General features: G+C 43.1%; 1 protein-coding gene across 1 annotated transcript in view; it reads right to left on the minus strand.

The window, feature by feature from the left end:
- Nucleotides 1-12,929: 12,929 nt before the first annotated feature.
- The window catches only part of NRIP3 (nuclear receptor interacting protein 3), a 38,650-nt gene continuing 31,358 nt past the window's right edge, over nucleotides 12,930-20,221 (minus strand). The window contains exons 5-7 of the mRNA XM_089521140.1: nucleotides 20,014-20,066; nucleotides 19,809-19,903; nucleotides 12,930-16,257 (exon numbers count right to left, since the gene is read on the minus strand). Coding sequence (XP_089377266.1) covers nucleotides 16,242-16,257; nucleotides 19,809-19,903; nucleotides 20,014-20,066 — 164 coding nt within the window. The 3' untranslated portion in view covers nucleotides 12,930-16,241. The remainder of the gene's footprint in view (nucleotides 16,258-19,808; nucleotides 19,904-20,013; nucleotides 20,067-20,221) is intronic.

A 20,221-nucleotide genomic window follows, 5' to 3' on the forward strand; every position in this document is an offset into this window, starting at 1 on the left:
CAGATTCAGGCTAAAATCCGTCTTTTCCCAAAAGACTCAGGTTGCGCGAAATTTGAACTTGCCCTCGATCATAATCAGGGCAAATTAGGGAGGGATTAGGGTCAGGGGGCGGGCAGAGGTCAGAGCATTCCCTCCCATCATCAGAAGGGAGGGGGAGGAGGAGGAGGAGGAGGAAAGAGCCGAAAAAAGGGGAATCTGAATGCAAAGGGTGACAGGAGGAAAGGGGGAAATCAGGGGTGACTTTTGAGCTGCAGAGGGCTGTCAGAGAGAGGTGAGGGGTGGAGAAAGTGATGAAGGAGGAGGAGGAGGAAGGGGCAGTGGGAGGAAGGGAGCCATGGAGGGGATCCTAAAATGGAGCAGGAGGAGGATGAAGGAGCTGGGGGAAAGGGTCAATGGGCATCCCCGAGGAAGGAGAGGGTCTGAAGGAAGGAGGAGGAGGAGGATTTCCAGGGGGAACTGGGTTGCGGGGCTATGCTGGGGCATGTAGGGAAATCAGGCTGCTTGTTCTACTTTCACTTCCTCTTGCTCCTGGATTATTATTATTATTATTATTATTATTATTATTATTATTATTATATTTGTGTTATATGAGGATGCTACAGGAATGCCTGCGCTGCATTTCCATTTTATTCCCAATTGATTCCATGGGTCTACTTTAGTTGAAACTGACAGGTCACACTCTTTCAGCCTCAGTGGAAGGCAATGGCAAAGCTCCTCTAGCAGGAGGAAAAGGGTCAGGTCAGGTCAGGTCAAAGGCAGGGCACGAACGGAGCTCACGTCAGGCACCCCCCCCCCTTTTCATATTTTTTAAAAATTATTTTTGACCAAATATGTGCATGATTTTTTTTCTTGAGGCAGATAGAGCAGGGCTAGCAGCTTGTGCACTTTCCCTTTCATCTGCTTGCTTCCAGCAAAGAGGAAATGTTGCGAATGCAAATGTTACAATCCTACAATGCGAATGTTACATTTTTTGCTCTTGTCAATTAGACAAAATGATACATGCTTTTGCTACTGAATTCAGAGGCAGCCCTGAATTGCTTTTAAAAGCAAAAAAATAAAATAAATGCATGGCAATTGCATCCTTTACTGGCATTTCTGAGGTGAGGAATTTATTATTATTATTATTATTATTATTATCATTATTATTATCATTATTATTATTTCATGTGTAAGAGGCATTCTGGGGGGCAAGGAGTGGGGGATGCATTAGCTTGCATGGGATTGAAAATGGGGACGGGGCAGATCTGACCCAAATGCCCACACATGCACACAACACACAAACAAGAAGTTTTTTAAAAATTGACACTTTGGGGCATTTTGTGCATGGCTCTTTAAAAAAAAGGAGGGAGGAGGACACTTCCGATGCCCCTGCAAAAACGTCACCATGACGATCGCTTGATTGACAGCAGGCACCTTTGACAGCAGGCACAGAATGCATTTGATTTAAAATGCTCCTCTTTTTGTAGTGGGCACTTGCTAACGGAGAGATTCAGGGGAGGGGCATCTGAATCAGCCCAGTTCCTTCCAGATTTTTGATGCCAGTCTGAATGGGCCCTAAGTGAGGTATGCTTATATACCTATCTAAAAAGGTCACTGTGTGTTGGTGTTAAAAACTGGCATTGTTTACTAGATTTGCTTAAAAGATCTATGGGTACAAGGCTACACAATTCAAATACACTTGTGGGGATGGGAGATTGCCTCCCAAATATGGATTTTTTTAAAAAGGTTATATTTTTATGGCAGAGAAACGTCTGGAGGCAGATAACAGAATTTCAGTGCTGAACCTAGTAAATTGGCAGGGCCAACTGTTTTGATGGAAAACTACCTGGGATCCATCTGCATGCCAGACAGGTAAGCACCTCACAGGAAGAGCACTGTGCTATTATAACAAATAAACATGAATGTGAATTATATTTCCATGTATACAAGTTCTACTTTTTCATCCTGCAACCAAGTTGATGGTGCCAGATTGTGCCTCTGCAGCAAATCATTAGGCAGTGGTGCCCCCTGGCTCTCCATCACCTACACATGGTATTGGGAGGGCACAGGAGGAAGGTGAATCCTGTGTCTATTTTGTTCATTGTATGAGAGAGGTAATGAATTCCTTGTTCCACAAGAATGAAAAAGTTCAATAAGTAGGTGCAATTTTCACTTGTAACACAGAATGTCATCTGGTTCACAGTGAATTCCATTAATACCCTATCTTTTCTTCCAGCACCTGCAATGCAAGAAATGAATACTGCTCATCTTGATATCTTAACCCATATTCATCTCAGCTCTCAGCAGCAAGGTGTGGCTGGCACAGTTCCTAAGGAGAAGTGCCTCGACTATCTTGAATTTTTATCTTCTCAGCAGATTTCTGTAGATCTCCCATTTGCACCTGGACAGTGGATCTTCTGTTAAGCTCAATGGACTCTACAAAATGAACAGAGCAAATGGATATACAGTCGAACCTCCCTATACGCGGATTTGCCATACGCATATTTGAGCATACGCGCATGGCAAACCTGGAAGTTGTTCCTAATGGCAGCGCGCGTGCATGCACACCGCCATTAGGAACAAAGTCCCTCTCCTCCCCTCCTCTTTCCCCCTCCTTCCTAACTTCCCTCCCTCCCTCCCTCCCACCTACCTACCTACCTACCTAAAACTAACCTACCTTCCCTCCCTCCCTCCCTCCTTACCTGGGTCGCCACGCCACCGCCGCCGCGTCCTCGCTGCTGCTGCCACCGCCGCTGTAAGTGGCCCGGATGCAGCCTGGAGGTCTCTTGGCCTCCAGGAGCAGCACCCAGCCGTTTTGTGGCGGCGGAGGCCGAGGCCGCGAGGGAGAAGAGGCTTGGCCTCGTCCTCCTCGCGGCCTCGGTCTCCGCCGCTGCAAAATGGCTGGTGGCTGCTCCTGGAGGCCAAGGGGCCTTCAAGCTGCAGCCGGCTCTTTAAGAGAGGCGGCGACCAGGGAGGACAAGGCCTGGCCTCGTCCTCCCTGGTCGCCGCCTCTCTTAAAGAGCCGGCTGCAGCTTGGAGGCCCCTTGGCCTCCAGGAGCAGCAGCTGGCCATTTTGCAGCAGCGGAGACCGAGGCCGTGAGGAGGACGAGGCCAAGCCTCTTCTCCCTCGCGGCCTCGGCCTCCGCCGCCACAAAACGGCTGGGTGCTGCTCCTGGAGGCCAAGAGACCTCCAGGCTGCATCCGGGCCACTTAAAGCGGCGGCGGCGGCGGCAGCAGCGAGGACGCAGCGGCGGTGGTGCGGCGACCCAGGTAGGGAGGGAGGGAGGGAGGGAGGAAAGGTAGGTTAGTTTTAGGTAGGTAGGTAGGTAGGTAGGTAGGTAGGTAGGTAGGTAGGTGGGTAGGTGGGTGGGAGGGAGGGAAGTTAGGAAGGAGGGGGAAAGAGGAAGGGGACTTTTCTGTCCAATGGCGGCGCACATGCACGCACGCCGCCATTGGACAGAATAGTGCTTTGAGCATATGCGGATTTTGGTATACGCGGGGGGTCCAGAACGGATCCCCCGCGTATACTGAGGATCCACTGTAGACACTAATCCATCCTACAGGGCCATGTTTCTTTATTATGAAACCCAGGAAGAGAAGTGTATTTCTTGCCACGTTTCCCCCAGCTGACATGCCCAGACTTTGGGCTGACTGAAGTAAACACACCGAGCACTTTTCCACGTATAAATTGGAAACCACGATTTCATAGAAATGATGACAATATCGCACTAATCAAAATGGGTCTGTAAACATGCAATCCATGTAAACACGGATTGCAAGAACACCAGCCCATTTTGAGCAGGAGGTTGCAAGGTCTTTATCAGTCTTCACTTTGGAAACACCAGAAGGCCCATCAGTTGGCAATTCACTCTAACTAGAACACCCGGAAGAGGATGCTTGCAAATGGCTCATGACTTTATTTTGCCAAGCAGAAAGCAGCAGGCAAGCAGGCAGCAGCAGAGTTCTCAGGCTCCCTCCGCAACCGTCTGGAGTTCAATATGTGCAAAATCACTATGAAAAAATAATGAAGCTGACATTGCAAATGCCAAATTAATTAGCTCTTATAGCAAGAGAGGTCATTTGATGTTGAAAAATGGAATCATCATTTCCACCCTGAAGAGTAAATTGAAACCCCACTTTCTTTTTGTCCACATTAAAACCTTCATTTCCACTGACAATGTTCAGTGAGGGAGGGAGGGTTTCCAAGCAGAAAGGTTTCTAAAGGGATTGTGATCAAGCACTCCTGTGGTGGAGAGATGGAACCTTTTGCAGAGATGCACTAACACACTGCAATCATCTTGCAGTGTTGTCTGTAATTGGATCCCTAAATAAAAGCAGTACTGTATTTTCTTGGTGGGCCAGCCTGAAATAATGTTTCAGGCTTCATCTCCTGCAAAACCTACTTTTCAGCATAAGGTCTTTGGAGGACTTTTTTGTTGTGGCAAAGAAGATTGCTTTTAAAAAATCTATGAGAGTATCGGTACATCAAAACCACTTGCACATAAACAAAGAATCTCACTTGTTCTCTCTCTGTGTGGATACACACAAACACACACACCTCAAAAGTGATACAAGGGCTTTGTAGAAACATTGGTTGCTAGGTGACAGAGGTGCTCATGGATCACAGACAATTTTGAAATGTTCTTTAAATTCAGTTGACACAGTGAGAGCTGGAGGCTGCATATTGTAAGGAAAAGGAAAGCAAACCAGCTAAAAGAGTCCCCTATTTGCCCTTCCCCTCTTATGAATTTCAGTGTTGCCACCAAGTGAACACCTTTATTTTCCCCAGCTAATAGAACCCCATAACTATGATGGCTGGCACCCTGTTTTTGACATATGCAGGCATAAGTTGCGTTGCCCATGCGATGGATATTTTTGACAGGGATGGAAGCATACAAAACTCAAGCAGCGGGGGGGGGGGTGTCACCAAGAACCTGAAACAAATGGCCAGAAGTCCAATCCAAACCCTGTTGGGTTTTTTAATGGATATTATTTAATGTTTAAACAGTACTACCAGGAGGTTCTGCAAGCTATTTAAAAGGTGAATTGCCTCTCTCAGAGGCCTCCAGGATAAGAAAGTACAATTCAGGGAGTTGAGGGCCACAAAAAGGGTCTTTGGGGGCCAGGTGTGGCCACAGTGCTTCCATTGCCCACCCAAGGCATGCATTATCTGCAAAGAGCCTCTGCTCATTCCATCTTGGGATCTGAGGGCCCCTGAAGGATGCAGAGAGGCCCAGTGAGAAACACTTAGCAATGTACATTGTATTGTTTATAGCAATTGCAACAGGGTGTCAGCCATGTCTATTTAGCAGCAGTTCACATGCATTGCACTACAGTGATATCCTGTACAGAAGTTGTGTGACATAAGTGGAGTACATAACTCTGGTTTATGTAACACGAAGTACAGTTGGTCCTTCTTATACACAAATTTTTTATACACGGATTCAAGTATCCATGGTTAAAAAAAAAGTATACATTTCAAATATCAAACTTTGATTTTCCATTTTTTTAAATAAGGGACACCATTTTGCTATGTCATTGTATTGAATGGGACTTGAGCATACACGGATTTTGTTATCCATGGGGGATCTTGGAACCAAACTCCAGTGTATAACAATGGTCCACTGCATATGCACAATAACATTTAAAAAAAACTTTGCATGCATTAGGAGTAGCATGGATTCTGCATGTTTGTCTCTCCCAAAGCTTCTCACAGTCCCTCCCATCCTTGCTTTCCTGCTGGTGCTCTTTTTAACTAAATAACATTATTTCCCTCCCTGCTCTTGAATTCTCTCCGATCTCCACCTGGCAACTCCTGCAAGAAGCTTTTCTTGTGTGCCATTTCAGATTTATGACAACCTTACAATGAATCTATACTGGAGTTGAAGGCTTTCATGGCCAGCATCCATAGTTTTTTGTGGGTTTTTCAGGCTATGTGGCCATGTTGATGTTGGGGTGGATCCAATTCACTATGAAAAAAGAAAAGGAACACCACCAAATGGTTTACAAACCAACGAAGAAAATCCAGCAAATGCTTCACTCAGCCACTGACCAGAGAAACCCTCTCACAGCCGTAGGAGTTTACCACATACCATGCAGCTGCGGACAAGTCTACATCGGGACCACCAAACACAGGCGGGATACAAACCGCCAAATAGTACGTCATCAATACGTACTAGGGTTAGGAAGGGGGGGTGCTTCCGCACCCCCCTAACCCTAATACGTATTGAATACGTACAAGATGGCGGCGCCCTGTTCATACGGGCGCAGCCATCTTGACGTATCGGACGCTGAGCGTCCGTACGCGTCGCGTCCTTTGTGACGTAGTGAGTGCGCCCCTGGCGCCTCGCTACGTCGCAAACGCGACTCCGAAAGAAGCTCCATTTTGGAGCTTCTTTTTTGCTCCGCGCGGGAGCCGCGCAGTTTGGCTGCTGCAGCTCCTGCGCGGAGCAAACGGCGGCGGCGGGGAAGCGCCGCAAAGCGGCGGTTTGTATCCCGCCACAGTGTGCAAACAAGAATTAAGGGACACGAGAGACACTGCAGACTGGGTCAGCCAGAAAAATCAGCAGTAGCAGAACATGCCACAAACCGTCCTGGGCATAAAATACTGTTTGAAAACACTGAAATTCTGGACCATGCCAACCACTACCATGTCAGGATGCACAGGGAAGCCATTGAAATCCATAAACATCTGGATCATTTCAACCGGAAAGAAGAAACCCTTAAAGTGAACAAAATTTGGCTACCAGTTCTGAAGAATAGCAAAATGAGGACTCAGCAAATACAAATGGGAAACCACTCAGAGTCAGGGGCTTTCCCAGCAGATAATGATCACCAATTAGCAGACACTAACCCTCTTTTGCATTAGCCTCCCAGCCTGAGGCCTGCCATCAGCACAGCACAATACACATGCAAATCACTCCTGCATTCCCAGGCTCACACAGTGTGTGAGTGTGTGTGTGTGTATATATATACCCACTTTTTCCAGGCAAAACATTCTCTGAAGATGCCAGCCACAGATGCTGGTGAAATGTCAGTAAGAAACTCTTCTAGAACATGGCCACAAAACAATCTATGCTGGGGTTTCTTACAAAGATTTGTTCAGAGGGGGTTAGCCAGTGCTCTCCTCTAAGGCTGAATGTGATTTGCCCAAGATCATATAGTAGGTTTCCATGGATTTGAACCCTGGTCTCCCAGAGTCCCAGTCCAATACTCAGACTATTACACCACGCTGGCTCCCAAGAGGTTCACTACATCCTTGAATCCCAATAGGTTCATTACATCCAGCCACTTTGAATCCCATTTGGGGAGAAAGACAGAATATAATTCCCCAAAATAAAATAAAATAAAGAATATACCCTGCCTATTTAAACCCTTGTGTGTCCCTTGCAGGACTTAATACATTGTATGCATTGTATAAACATAATACAATGGTGGGGTGATCCAGGTGTTATTGAACCACAATTCTCATTATTCTGTATCATTGACTATGGAGAGAGCAGCAACCAAACACTGCAGCCTCTGGAAGGCCTAAAAAGAACCCACTCCCAGCGTGTTCTTTTTAGGCTACGCATAGGGTGCCATTCACGCTCACACGCCATAATGTCTGCACGGCACAGCACTGTTTGGGTGTTGCACCGTGCGGATGTGATCATCACACACCCCTGTATGGACAGGCATATGTAATGATGGCGGCCAGGGTGCACAGTAGGGTTGTTAAGCATGTAAATGCTCAGCCCCCTTGCACCCTTAGTTCGGGCCAAGGCCGGCACAAAGCTCTCATCTATCCAGGCCCTAAGTTAGCAAGGACTGACAGGAGAGGCAGTTCACCAGCTTCTGGAGAGTGCATGATTCCTACCTCACGCACTCCTCCACGGAGTCCACTTCCCTTCATCCAGATTTCTTTTACAACAGATTTTTAAAAATAATCTTTCATATCGCTAATCATTTGAACAACACTTTGCTATTTAAAGTGTTTTATGGTTCTTACCTCTTTTTCACATTAACAACAGTCCTTGAGATGATCATTGATGCTTCATTTACCAAGTGGAGGCTGAAGCTGAAGGCACTAAGGTTTTACCAGAAGGGCAATCCCATGATTCTTGAATGATTTGAATTCAGAATTAATTCCAGTTATTTGCTGATTAGATGACTCTCAAATTCATATGTGTAATATTTTAAAAGATAAAGCTAAATTTGTGCCAAGGTGCACCTCAGAACCGGTTTGCAGTGCACAGAATAAATTGTAAGGGGGGGAGTGTGTTTGAGCATGTGTAGAGTGCCTTTACCTTTACTGCACTTCACTTTACTTCACTAATACTTTGGAGTTGGTCACTGGAATCAAAGTAGTATGTGCTTTATGGTGAAGTGACTATGTAATGCTAGAATTTACAATTGTGGGACAAGGGAAAGAAGAAAATACGGACCTTGGATTTCAGGGTATCTGATTTTAACAAATTCAAGCAATTACTAGGTGGAATCCCATGGCTAAATATGCTAAAGGAAAAAAGACACCCTGCAAGGGTGGGAGTTCTTGAAGAAGAAGTTGAAAAAAGCACAATCACAAAAATTCTGTGAATGATTTGTTGTTGAAGCATTCCTGGTTCTTCCTGGGATAAGTCCTCTTTAATTGCAATGTGTGGGAAAATCTTTGCCACAATCATGCAAATGTCCCGGGGGAAAAATCCTTTTTAAACCCCCAATTTTCCCCCCATGAAATAAAGTCCTGTTTGCCAGGAGTGGCAGACACAAGTTTTAAAATGCCCAGAACAGATAGGCTTCTGTTCTGTTGATAGACCAGTACAACCAAAAAACTTCTCATTACAAAGAAGAACAAAAGAGGCAAGCAAATAAAGGCAACAGAAACATATCTGGCTTCCATCAAGATAGCTTTTAAATAAATAAGGTGCCAATTATGGCTTGACACAAATTGCCCTCGCTACATTCAAACATCTATTAGTGACACAAGGAAGCCAAGGAGAGTGATGGTAAAGGAGGGTAGAACTTTCTTTCACACTGAATATAGTTATAGCACTATGGTTCCACTTTTATCTGTCATGGCAATATCCTACGAAATCCAGGGATTTGCAGTTTAGGAAAGAGCATTTGGAATTCTCTGCCTGAAAATTATAGTGTCCCATCAGAATACTAAGCCCAGTATTTCATAGTATGCGGCCATGGCCACTAAAATGAAATCATAGCATGTTATGCAGAAAAAGACCAGGGATCCTTTCACACTATACAATTACAGCACTTAACTGCCAGGGGCTTTTCGCATAGTGAAGCCCAAAAGCTCTTTGGCTGAGAATTCTAAATATGCCTCCGAAAACTTCAAATCCCAGGATTCCACAGGATGATGCCATGGAACGTATACCAGTGAACTGGGTAACATGAAAGATGTAGAAATATTTGATATCTATAGTAAACAGAGTGCAGCAGGGCTAGTGCAATATAAGCTTGTGGTAGATCCAGCAGTAATTACACAGGATCGACTTATAAAATAGACAACTCATATGTTATGTCTCAGAAAGTCCATCTTAGGATAGGAAAGGAGATAGGCAAAACCTGCTTAGAAGAAGCCCTGAAAGTTGGCTTGCATGTGTGGGCATAAACTAACATCCATTGTTGGGGTCAGAGGATTCACTGTGGATTCACTGTTCCCAGACAAAGGGAACAAAGAGATGAACTTCGTAAGAGATGTGAGGAGTGATGTCTTTAGATAAGAAGGAAGCAAAAGGCTTGAGTCCATAGACCAAAGAAAAATATAGAGAAGTGAAATAAAGGGAAGCCATTATTATCTATACTACCCTCTCTCAATAATAATAATAATAATAATAATAATAATAATAATAGTTTATTTCTATCCCGCTTTTCCAATTCAGATCAAAGCGGCATACAAATCCAGATAAAATTACAATAATCAATAAAACAGATAAAACAAGATATAAAACAGCATATAAAACTAATACTCGAGTAGCTGAGTAGGGGAATCCAGAAAAACATAGCCAGAGTCATTACCAAATAGAAGGGGAAAACCGAAGTCACATCTCATGGGGGGAAAGCTTGGGAAAAGAAGAAGGTCTTGAGATTCTTCTTAAACAAGTCCAAAGATGTGGTGGAGCAGAGCTCATCAGGGAGATTATTCCATATTCTCGGGACCGAGATAGAAAAGGCCCGTTGCGAGGTCCTCACATAAAGTGCAGTTGGGACCTCCAGCAAGTTTTTCCCTGCAGACCTGAATGTGCGGGGCGGATTATATGGGGAGAGGTGATCCTCCAAGTACCCTTGTATAATCACTTTATACAAGCATTGATTCCTCTTTGCTTCCAACAAAAGGGGCCCCTGGACTGCAAAAGATCCCATAGAGAAGCTACCTAGAATCATAGACAAAAATCAAGAACTTGATTTTTCTCCTTATTATTATTTTGAGGAGATGGGTCTCAAACAGCACTGCGTCTCAAATTTTGTTGTCAGTCCTGCTTAGAGAATATCCATTAAATCATTTGGATTGTCCTATGTGTTGACTTACCATTTAACCATTGAGTCAATGGGTCTTTTCTGGATGAAATTAACCAACAATATTCCAGCCTTGAGTATATTAAAAAACAGCCTACTATATTGACATGTCTGCACTTTTAAAATTTCTAGTCATGCATAGGCTTCAAATAGTCTGCAATGGTGCCACTAGCATCCCATAATCCACAAGACATTTTGCAGCAGTATGAAAAGAAAAGATTCAGAGATACTGACACTTCTATGCTTGTGTTAGCCAGGGCAGAAAGTGTAGGTGGATTCCTACTTTAAACAATCCCACCAGCTATCTACAATCTCATATCTAGACTGTTTGCATGTTTACTCTGCAGTTCTGATTCCATCAACATTATCTGCTTACTCCTAAATTAGTGTTTGTATAATTTCAGCTGTAGCCTCTTTCCTGCAGTATGCATGAAAGAACTCATGTACGAAGTGGAAATAAGTATCAAACATTCCCATAAAGGTGTATTGATACAGCCAAGCTGAAATTACTCTCATATCATTTTCAATAGTCTTCAGTGTAACTATTCAGTGAATGGTCCAGACATTCAGTTCTGAGCAGGAAAAGCATGAGTTCCCTGGCTTGCCAAACAAACTTGCTTGACAGTCATTTCAAAAAAAGATAAACAGAAGGGTTCTTTCAGGCAATGGACCATGTGGAATCTGGTGCCACAGGAGGGGAGAGATTGCCCACCAAAGGCCACCTCTACTCGCCTACCCCAAAGATGGGCATGACCAAATAGCCTCAGCCACAAGGTCCCTTAAAGGGACCTGCTACCCTAAGATTTAGCCCCTGTTCACCCTTACTTATTTGATATAAAATGAACAAAATTGGTGTGGGTGACCTGGATTTGACCCCACTGTGGAAGCCAAAACTCTTAGTGGACGTGCAGAGGTAGCAGCAGGGAGGAGGGCACCCACCTTGATGAAATCATTTGAATGTCCAGCATATCTAGGGATTATGGCTAAGGTATAAGACTGGAAGCACATAGTCTGACAAAGGCCTGGAGAGCCAGTGGGCTTAATCCCTTTTGTATGAGGTATTTGTTCCAGTCACCCATTGCATTCAATCTAGTTTCGGACCTTTCTTCCCGGTCCTGGGAAACCATCCAAAAGCAAGCAATTTAGCTATTTCTGCTCCCAAGCTATTTTCAAGGTAAGATACACACAAACACACAGGTAACAGACCAGCCATTCTTCAGGTCTCAGACTAATAGCAGGCAGGAACTCTGTCGGTTTACTAAGCCAAGCCCCTCAGTATTCCGGTTAATCCATTCTGTTGCGGCCATTGAGCCTCTTCATCCCCGACTTCACATCGATTGGACTCAAGATCTACATCAAGCAAGTATTACCCTTAATAAAGCCTCACGTCTATTCAACCTCCCACCTTTGATTTCATTAGCTCTTGTGTGTGTGCATGGATTTTGTGTGTGTGTGTGTATTGCTTATTCCCCTTTAATAAACTATAATTCTTATTTGAACCCTGCCTCTGGAACTCTTATGTGATCCTGACTTGGTACAGCAGGGCTGATCCCTAAATCGAAATTACCCAGATCATACTATATCTCTCCGCTGAACTAACTACTAAATTCCCCTAAAATAATTGGTTGTGAGCATCTTCCCTGGACCCCAGCATTTTTGGGTCATGGGTCCTCCAGCCCATTTGTCCTAAAATTATCTGGTCCCATGCCCAACTCTCTAAAGTTGTGACAATTAAGAACCAGATTTACAGGACAAGGAACTCTCCCTCTTCCCATACAATTCTCAGTAATCACACAAAGGGAGGGAGAGGGGGGAAGCCACTCTGAAATGGAATGATGAGGTGAGCTTTGCTGCTTTTAGGTTGAACAGGAGGACCTGAATGAAAACTTCCTAAGCCAGGTGTTCCTGCTCAGCTGCACCCCTAGCTGCCAAGCCAATCTTGAATATTATCAGCCAGTTTCTATGTGCTATTCCCCAGGAGCCTGCAAAAGCATGCAAGCTCATGGAAAGAAGACACTAGCATCTTGTTGCCTCTGTGGACCCAGCCACACTTCTCCCTTGCCTATCAGGTGCAAATGGGGTCTCCCCAGGTAAGTTTTGGCACCTGTAATTGTTGGAGATCAAGACTGAGAGTTACTTTTCCAAGGTTTATTATAATGGATTTTTCCTTATGTGCAGTGGTATAGTGAGCACCAGATGCTAGTGACACACAACAGGGTTCAGCTGTTGGATTCACATTTGCTTATAAACTTCCCAGTGGCAACTGGCCAACCACACTGGCACTAAGTGCCCAGTTGAATTGACTTTCTCTGGCTCTGGAGGGATTTCCTTCTCTTGACCGGTCAGCCATGCATTACATAACAATTCATTCGGGTTCTGGCTGCTCAGAAACATTAATCAAGAAAATGCAGGAAGCAGAAATCAATATGCTCCAATATAGGTTTAGCCTGATATTTTATTTTCATAGTCATCACAGTAATAAACACTCTAGTAATAAATTTGCCAAATACCACATTTGTGGCATATTTGCTTAAACAAATATATTCTATATTTCTACAACATGTTGGCAGGTATACACACAGTGCAATTAATCTCGTAAACACATAAGGGTTTTGTTTTGCATATTTTAAAAATATAGCTATATAAATACTAGAAACAGTAAGTAATAATACACAGGAAAATAACTCCAAACACTTATAAGTCAGGTATGTGAACAATATACTAGCCAATGCAAAAAGCCAAACCATTAAGTATGAAAATAAAGAGAGATCAGTTTGCAAATACTAGTTGTGTTGTATCTATAGCATGTTATTTATGCTCACTGTCTGAAAGAACAGGTCAGATAAAATTGCATACATGCCAAAGGTGCTGGCCCAGCATACTTTAGAATACTCTGGTGCTAGTATTTCCTTCCCTTGGCTTAAATGAGGGCTCTTCCATCTGTAATCCAATGTTCAGTACATATTCAATTAGGCTTATAAGAGATACATTGTGTCTAAAATCTGTATTGTATCATATTAGTATGACACAGAGTGCACATGTGCTTGTAGGTGTGCATGCGCACACATATACACTCAGATCTGCTAAAGCTCCATTTCAGCAAAGCACTTAATTAAATATTGTAATTTGAAACACATCTGTGACGCTAACTATAAAACCATGGAGTACAAGGCCAATAATCATAGCTGCAGCAGCATGGTATAAAAGCCTGTGCTCTGCTATGGACAGAAGGTATTTAGAACAGGGAGCAAATGCGGAGGGGAGGCTATCTACAAAACAACTCCCCATGCTTTCAGGGGGGAAATGACAGTGTTTGCATGCCCAAGATAATTGTGCAGTGTATAATACTTGCTGCCTCTGGACAAATGGATGGCAGTGCAAGCAAGGGGGAAATTGTGTGGCCATCTTGCCATGTTTTGGAAACGAGTTAAGCGGGAAGCTTGCAGATTTGAGTGTACTTGGTTGCCATTTTATTATTACTTCAGCCTATTTCAACCTCCAACTCAGCATATCTGTAGCAGAGCAGCATACCTGAGTGGAACTGTCAGTTGCAAGCATGTTGAAGTAATCTTACAATGATGTCTTACACATTTTGTGAATCTGTTGCACACTCACAAAAAGCTTATACTGGGATGAATTTGGTACCACCCAGAGAAATACTGTCCAGAAGAAAGCCTATTTCAGGCAGGATAAAAGCTCAATAAAGAAATAGAAAGCACTGCTCAGAGTTACTGGGCAAGGAAATAACCCAAGGGTTATCTGCCTAGCAGACAAAGCCAGAGCATGATGCAGGATAGAGCAGCACCAACCCATGACTCACAAAACTGCAGTTGGCAAAGAGAATCAAATCAGCAATACTGATGCCCCAGGAACAGGGAGGAAATAGCAGCTTTCTTGACTTGACATCCAATGTCCTGAAGGGTGGAGAATCTGCCTGTGGAGCTGGAGATATGAGGACAGTGTGGTGTTGAATTTTAAATCTCCATCAGGAGCAGGAAGGTGATTGGTGGACTTTTCTTACTTTTATTGGAAATCTACGTCACTAGTAAGGATAAATGTCAAAAGAAATATGACTAGACGGGCAACTGTTTAGAAGAACTGAAGGTGGTGTCATAGAGTCTTTGTTCTATACCTCTGTTTTTATATACCCCTGTTTTCTTTCATCTCAGTCTCTACTCTGTTCAAACTGATTTAGTATGCAAAAAACTGAGAAACCATAACCAAGGTAAAGAATTAGTCCTAGAACTTTACATTTTTTGATTCATTGATGAATTGGCTGCTTATAAGGTGCATAAGATGAGAGACATCTGAAAACCTAGGTCTATATATGAATATAGCTGTTAAAATGCATATACTGTATTCACCAATAAGTGAAATTTTATGGAAGATGCAAAGAAATCAATAATCTTGCTGTGGATATGGTATATTGAAATCTGGAATTTCCAAATTTCATTAAATTTATTTTACAAACAACATAAATAACAATATAATAATAATATTAAGATGGAAAGAAATGAAGTATAATTTTGCCAGAATGTTTTTAACTGTTTAGAACATTATCTATCCTTAGTGATGTAAGCTCTTGGTAAAAATATATCAATGGATTTTAATGGGAATAGTAACAGTAATAAAAACAGCAGGAGCATAGATACTATCTAAATATTGGAAACAAAGAGAAAGAAGGGAACTTTCCTTATATTTAATATCATGCATGATGATTAATCATGCACTATGACAATGCATCAAAGTTAGCCCAAGATGGATGATTGTTTTCAATCATCTTGAAAGTTGAAATTTTGTGACTTTAAAATGTTAGCAATGGAAGAAGAAGACCATAAACTATTTTATATACTGTATTTTGCTTTCAGAGAATTAATACATTAAATAATTTTTTAAATTATCTCTGATTATATAGGTACACTGGATATTTTACAGTTCAAAACTGAGTTTAACTGCTCATTGTTAACACCAGTATTTGTAAAGATGAAGAAAGACCTACATACATTTAGACAATAGATAAGGTTGAATTCAGAAGAAAATCTCCTTCGATTTGTGGAACAGACTTTCAGCAGAAATTCTTGCTCCACTAAAGAGATTGGGAAATTATCTTTGCTGATTCTCCCTTCTCCTTCCCACTGAAAGGGAACTTTTGTATCAGCGCTATGCTATTACAAGCAACAAATACTTTATCGTGCCACCTGCAATCATGAGGTGGGCATAGGGAACCCTATTCTCCCTCCCAGTGCATGTGTTTGGATGAATGTCATTTCAGCACATATAGGCCCTTTTATGTGGCATGTTATGTCAAGTGATTCCTTGCTCCCCAGTGAAAAAATACATTCTAAAAATCTGATTCCTGAAGTCTCATTCTGCAGCTACAGTTGCCTTCAAAGTGGAAATTACAAAATTGTCCTTTCATCTCAGTTTCACAAGAGATGAAATAGTTTTCAATAATCCATTCATAATAAGAGAGATGATACTTGTGGGTTTTGGAAAATAAGCATTATCATACTTAAATGGCCATAAAAAGGAGATCATTTCGAAGAGTAGGCTTGGACATACACATACAAGTCCAGAGCCTTGGCATGGCAAGTGAATATCTGAAGCTCTCCTAAACTCCTTACAAATGCCCATTCTTTCATTTTTGCTAAAATCTAGCCACAGTCTAGCAGGATAGGATAATCAGTATAGCCAATTCCTGTTTCAACTTTGTCACTTTTCCCCCTCTTTCCAGCGATGTCTCCTCTTCAAGCCTCAGAGGTGCTGCAACAAGAGGAATAAAAAAAGTATCTCAAAAGGGAGATTGTACTATGTGTGATCTCTTTGATCTCTTGACATGTCCATATGATTGCACATATGCACACATTGAAGATTATCGCACTGCGTTCTGAGAACGTTCTCATCACGTGATGAGAACGGAACGTATTTGAGTATACCGCACGTATGTGTTCCAATCAGGTTCTCAGAACGTTTAAATGTGTTCCAAATGTGTTCCAGGAGGGTACAGATTGAATGTGTTCCCAGAGAGCTGAAACGTGATGAGAACGTTCCAACAGAGGTGTGTGCGGTATTCTTATCTGTTCTCAAATCCGTTCTCTCATTCCTCCGTCTCCTGATTGGCTGAAAGAATGACAGGCAGGGAGGGAGGCAGGCAGGCGAGCGACTGCAGTGAGGGAAGGTGTGTGTGTGTGAGGGGGGAAAGAAGGAGGGAGGGAAGGGAGGAAAGTTGGGACAAGTGAGAGAAGAGGAAAGAAGGGAAAGAGAGAGAAAGAGAGAGGGAAACAGGGGGGCCAGAGCAGAGAGCAAGAGGGAGAGGGTCTGGCTGCTTCTGCGGGGGCCTCTAGTGTCATGTCCAGCGGGGCTCCTGTGCTGGCAGCCTGCAGGAGGCAAGGATGGCAGGGATGCCCAGGACCTTCTCCTCCTTCCCTCCAGGAAGGAACCCACAAAAGCTCCTCTGTTTGGAGCAACACACAAAAGCAAGCAAACAACTCCCAGAATTCCATAGCAAAGAGCCAGACAAGAATTAAAGCGGGGAGGGAAGCTCACAGGCCCCACCTGGAATATTGTGTCCAGTTCTGGGCACCACAATTCAAAAAGGACATTGAGAAACTGGAGCGTGTCCAAAGGAGGGCGACTAAAATGGTGAAAGGTCTGGAAACCATGCCCTACAAGGAACGACTTAGGGAGCTGGGGATGTTTAGCCTGGAGAAGAGAAGATTAAGAGGTGATATGATAGCCCTGTTTAAATATTTGAAGGGATGTCACATTGATGAGGGAGCAAGCTTGTTTTCTGCTGCTCCAGAGACTAGGACCCGGAGCAATGGATGCAAGCTCCAGGAAAAGAGATCCCACTTCAATATTAGGAGGAACTTCCTGAGAGTAAGGGCTGTTCAACAGTGGAACACACTCTTTCCTCAGAGTGTAGTGGAGTCTCCTTCCTTGGAGGTCTTTAAGCAGAGGCTGGATGGCCATCTGTTGGGGATGCTTTGATTGTGATTTCCTGCATGGCAGAATGGGGTTGGACTGGATGGCCCTTGTGGTCTCTTCCAACTCTATGATTCTATGATTCTATGAAGGCACACATTACATGCGCACACACACAGGAGGCAAAAGGGTGACAAGCAGCTAAAATGGGGAATTGGGATGACAGCAGAGGACTCTTCTTTTCTAACCGGTTTAAATTGCTGCTATGGCTGCCGGGGCTCTGCCCTTGGCCCAGTCCCCTTCCTGGCAACTTGCTTTCCTTCGGCTTGATGAGACCTGCATGGAGCTCCTCCTTCTTCCCAGCCTTGCAAAGGAGGTTTGGGATGTAACTTGCAAGGCTCATCTCTCCCCATTTCTCTTTCTCCCTGCCTTCCTCCCGATCCCTCCTTCTTCCCTCCCTTCCCTCCCTCCTCCTTTCCCCCCTCTCTCTCACACACACACCCCTTCCCTCACTGCAGTCGCTCGCCTGCCTGCTTCCCTGCCTCCCTGCCTGTCATTCCTTCAGCCAATCAGGAGATGGAGGCGGCCTTGGTGGAATATGTTCTCGGAACGGTTTCAAGAAAAAGGAATCGCTGTGCGGTAAAATGCAGTTCTGATCACGTTCTGATCACGTTCTAGTTTACTAATGCAGTAATATCTGTTCCAGGAACGTTCTCATCACGTGATGATACGGAACGTTCTCAGAACGCAGTGCGATAATCTCCTTTATGTCCAACCCGCACGCACTCTGTAACTACCAGTGACAATAACCCATATGCCTCCCCAGCCTGCCTGCTATACTTTAGACATGGATGATTGTACTAGACCAGTCTGGGCTCTGGGTTGTGCCACCTAAACAGCCAGCATAAGGCTGTACCTGCCTTTTCCAGAGGCATTTTCTAGAAAAAAAAGGGACAGGCCTGGTTAATACTTGGATGGGGGTTGTCAGGAAATACCAGTGTTGTATTAGAGGAAGACAACAGTAAACCACCTCTGAATAAATCTTACCAAAAAAAAAAACCTCTTATGATTCGGTTACTGAAAGTCAAAGTTGACTTAAAGACAAATAACAAGTAGTATGGCTTTCACCCAACCTGTCTTTTCGCCTAGCATGGCCATACCATTTAGTGCTGGTGGGGCTTATAGTCCAACACATCTGAAGAGTACCAGTTTGGGGTAAGATGGTATTACTTCATCAGTGTTGTATATCTTTGTAAGAGATTGTCTCAAGACATTTTGCTGCATGAATCAGAACAGCAAAGTGTGCCCATTGTCACCTATCCAAACCCAGGTGCATACTTGAGACCAGTCAGGTTATTTTGGGCATCTGAAAGTCCTACAAGCACCTTTATCCCTCCCTGGCAGCAAGGGTACAATACAGCTGAATTAAACAACTAACACTTTTCTGCTCTTTCATGACATACAAAATCAATTATTAGAGGGAGCCATTTCACTACTCCAATGACAGTTTTAAAACTTTTTAATCTTCTTAATACGTTTAATATGTTTAGTCTATTTAAAATAGTTTTATTGTTTTAAATTGATTTAACCTGCTGATACTGATTTTACCTGTGTGCTGCCCTGAAATCTTTTGATATAGGATAGGATAGAAATGTTTTCCTAAATAACATTAATAAAACATATCATCCTGGAAATTAAGTAGCAATATGGTCACCATCAATATTAAATATGCTGAATGGTTAACCATTGAATTCATCTACTCTACATTAATAAGTTATAGAAATTTGGCACCACTTTTTGCCATGGCTTCATTCTGTGGAATTCTCATATTTATGGTTTGGTGAGGTACTTATAAATCTCTGCTGGAGAGCTCTAATGTACATTCTCTAAATTATGACACTACAACTCTCTAGAAAAGAATTCTAAGTGTCTCAACAAATTTCAGATCCAAGGATATCATTGTATGCAGGCATGACAGTTAAAGTGTATCAAACTGTTATAAGTGGGTAGTGCAGATGCACTCATTGACCTAAATTCTGTTATTAGCCTTGACTAGGGTAAAACCCATGAATCAACTGGATTTACCTATATGTTGACTTACCATTCAACAACTGATTGAATGGGTCTACTTTAGTTGGAACTAACCAACAGAATGCTACCATTATCTCATTTGTATCAAATGTGTTGATTTGGAACAAATGTTTTGAATTGAACTGTACAGTCTACTCATGGTAACTTTTTGGTGGTGTGTATTAAACGCATTGTACAGAGCACATCATGCAATCCCTCCATTCTATGCCTATGCTAGTAAAGACTTGCATGTCTTCCATATTCCCCATGCCAGTCATTTGATTGCATGAATTAGTCCTAAATATCAGTGCAAAACTCACTTTTCTTCTTGTGCAGATGTGTTAGTGACAAAAGGGATTTCTTCTCTCTCTGTCTTCCCCAGGACCAAATTATGCTTCTCCATGTTTATCACACACTAAAAGAGAGGAATATATGATAAATAATCAGACAGCAGATTAAAATTACATTGAGAAGATGGAAAAGATAGCAAAGAGGAGGTGAGAAGTAGGGGGGAAAGAGAGTTACCTTCAAAGATTTCAGTGTTTGTAGCCCCAGGGAAAAGCTTTTCTCATGATTTTCTAGGAGGGAAAAGAAAACTATTTTAGACAGTTCAATATAGCCTGCAAACGGTATTTTAAGACTCCATTTCCCAGAATCCCCCAGCCACATTGAAGAACGCAGTTTGCTGTAAGGCAAGCAAGATTCTACAGTAAGAGATTCCCTCTCAACCCTC

The sequence above is a fragment of the Sceloporus occidentalis genome, unplaced genomic scaffold (genome assembly GCF_023333645.1).
Source record: "Sceloporus occidentalis isolate IW3139 unplaced genomic scaffold, rSceOcc1.0.p SCAF_4, whole genome shotgun sequence".
Taxonomy (NCBI): Eukaryota; Metazoa; Chordata; class Lepidosauria; order Squamata; family Phrynosomatidae; genus Sceloporus; species Sceloporus occidentalis.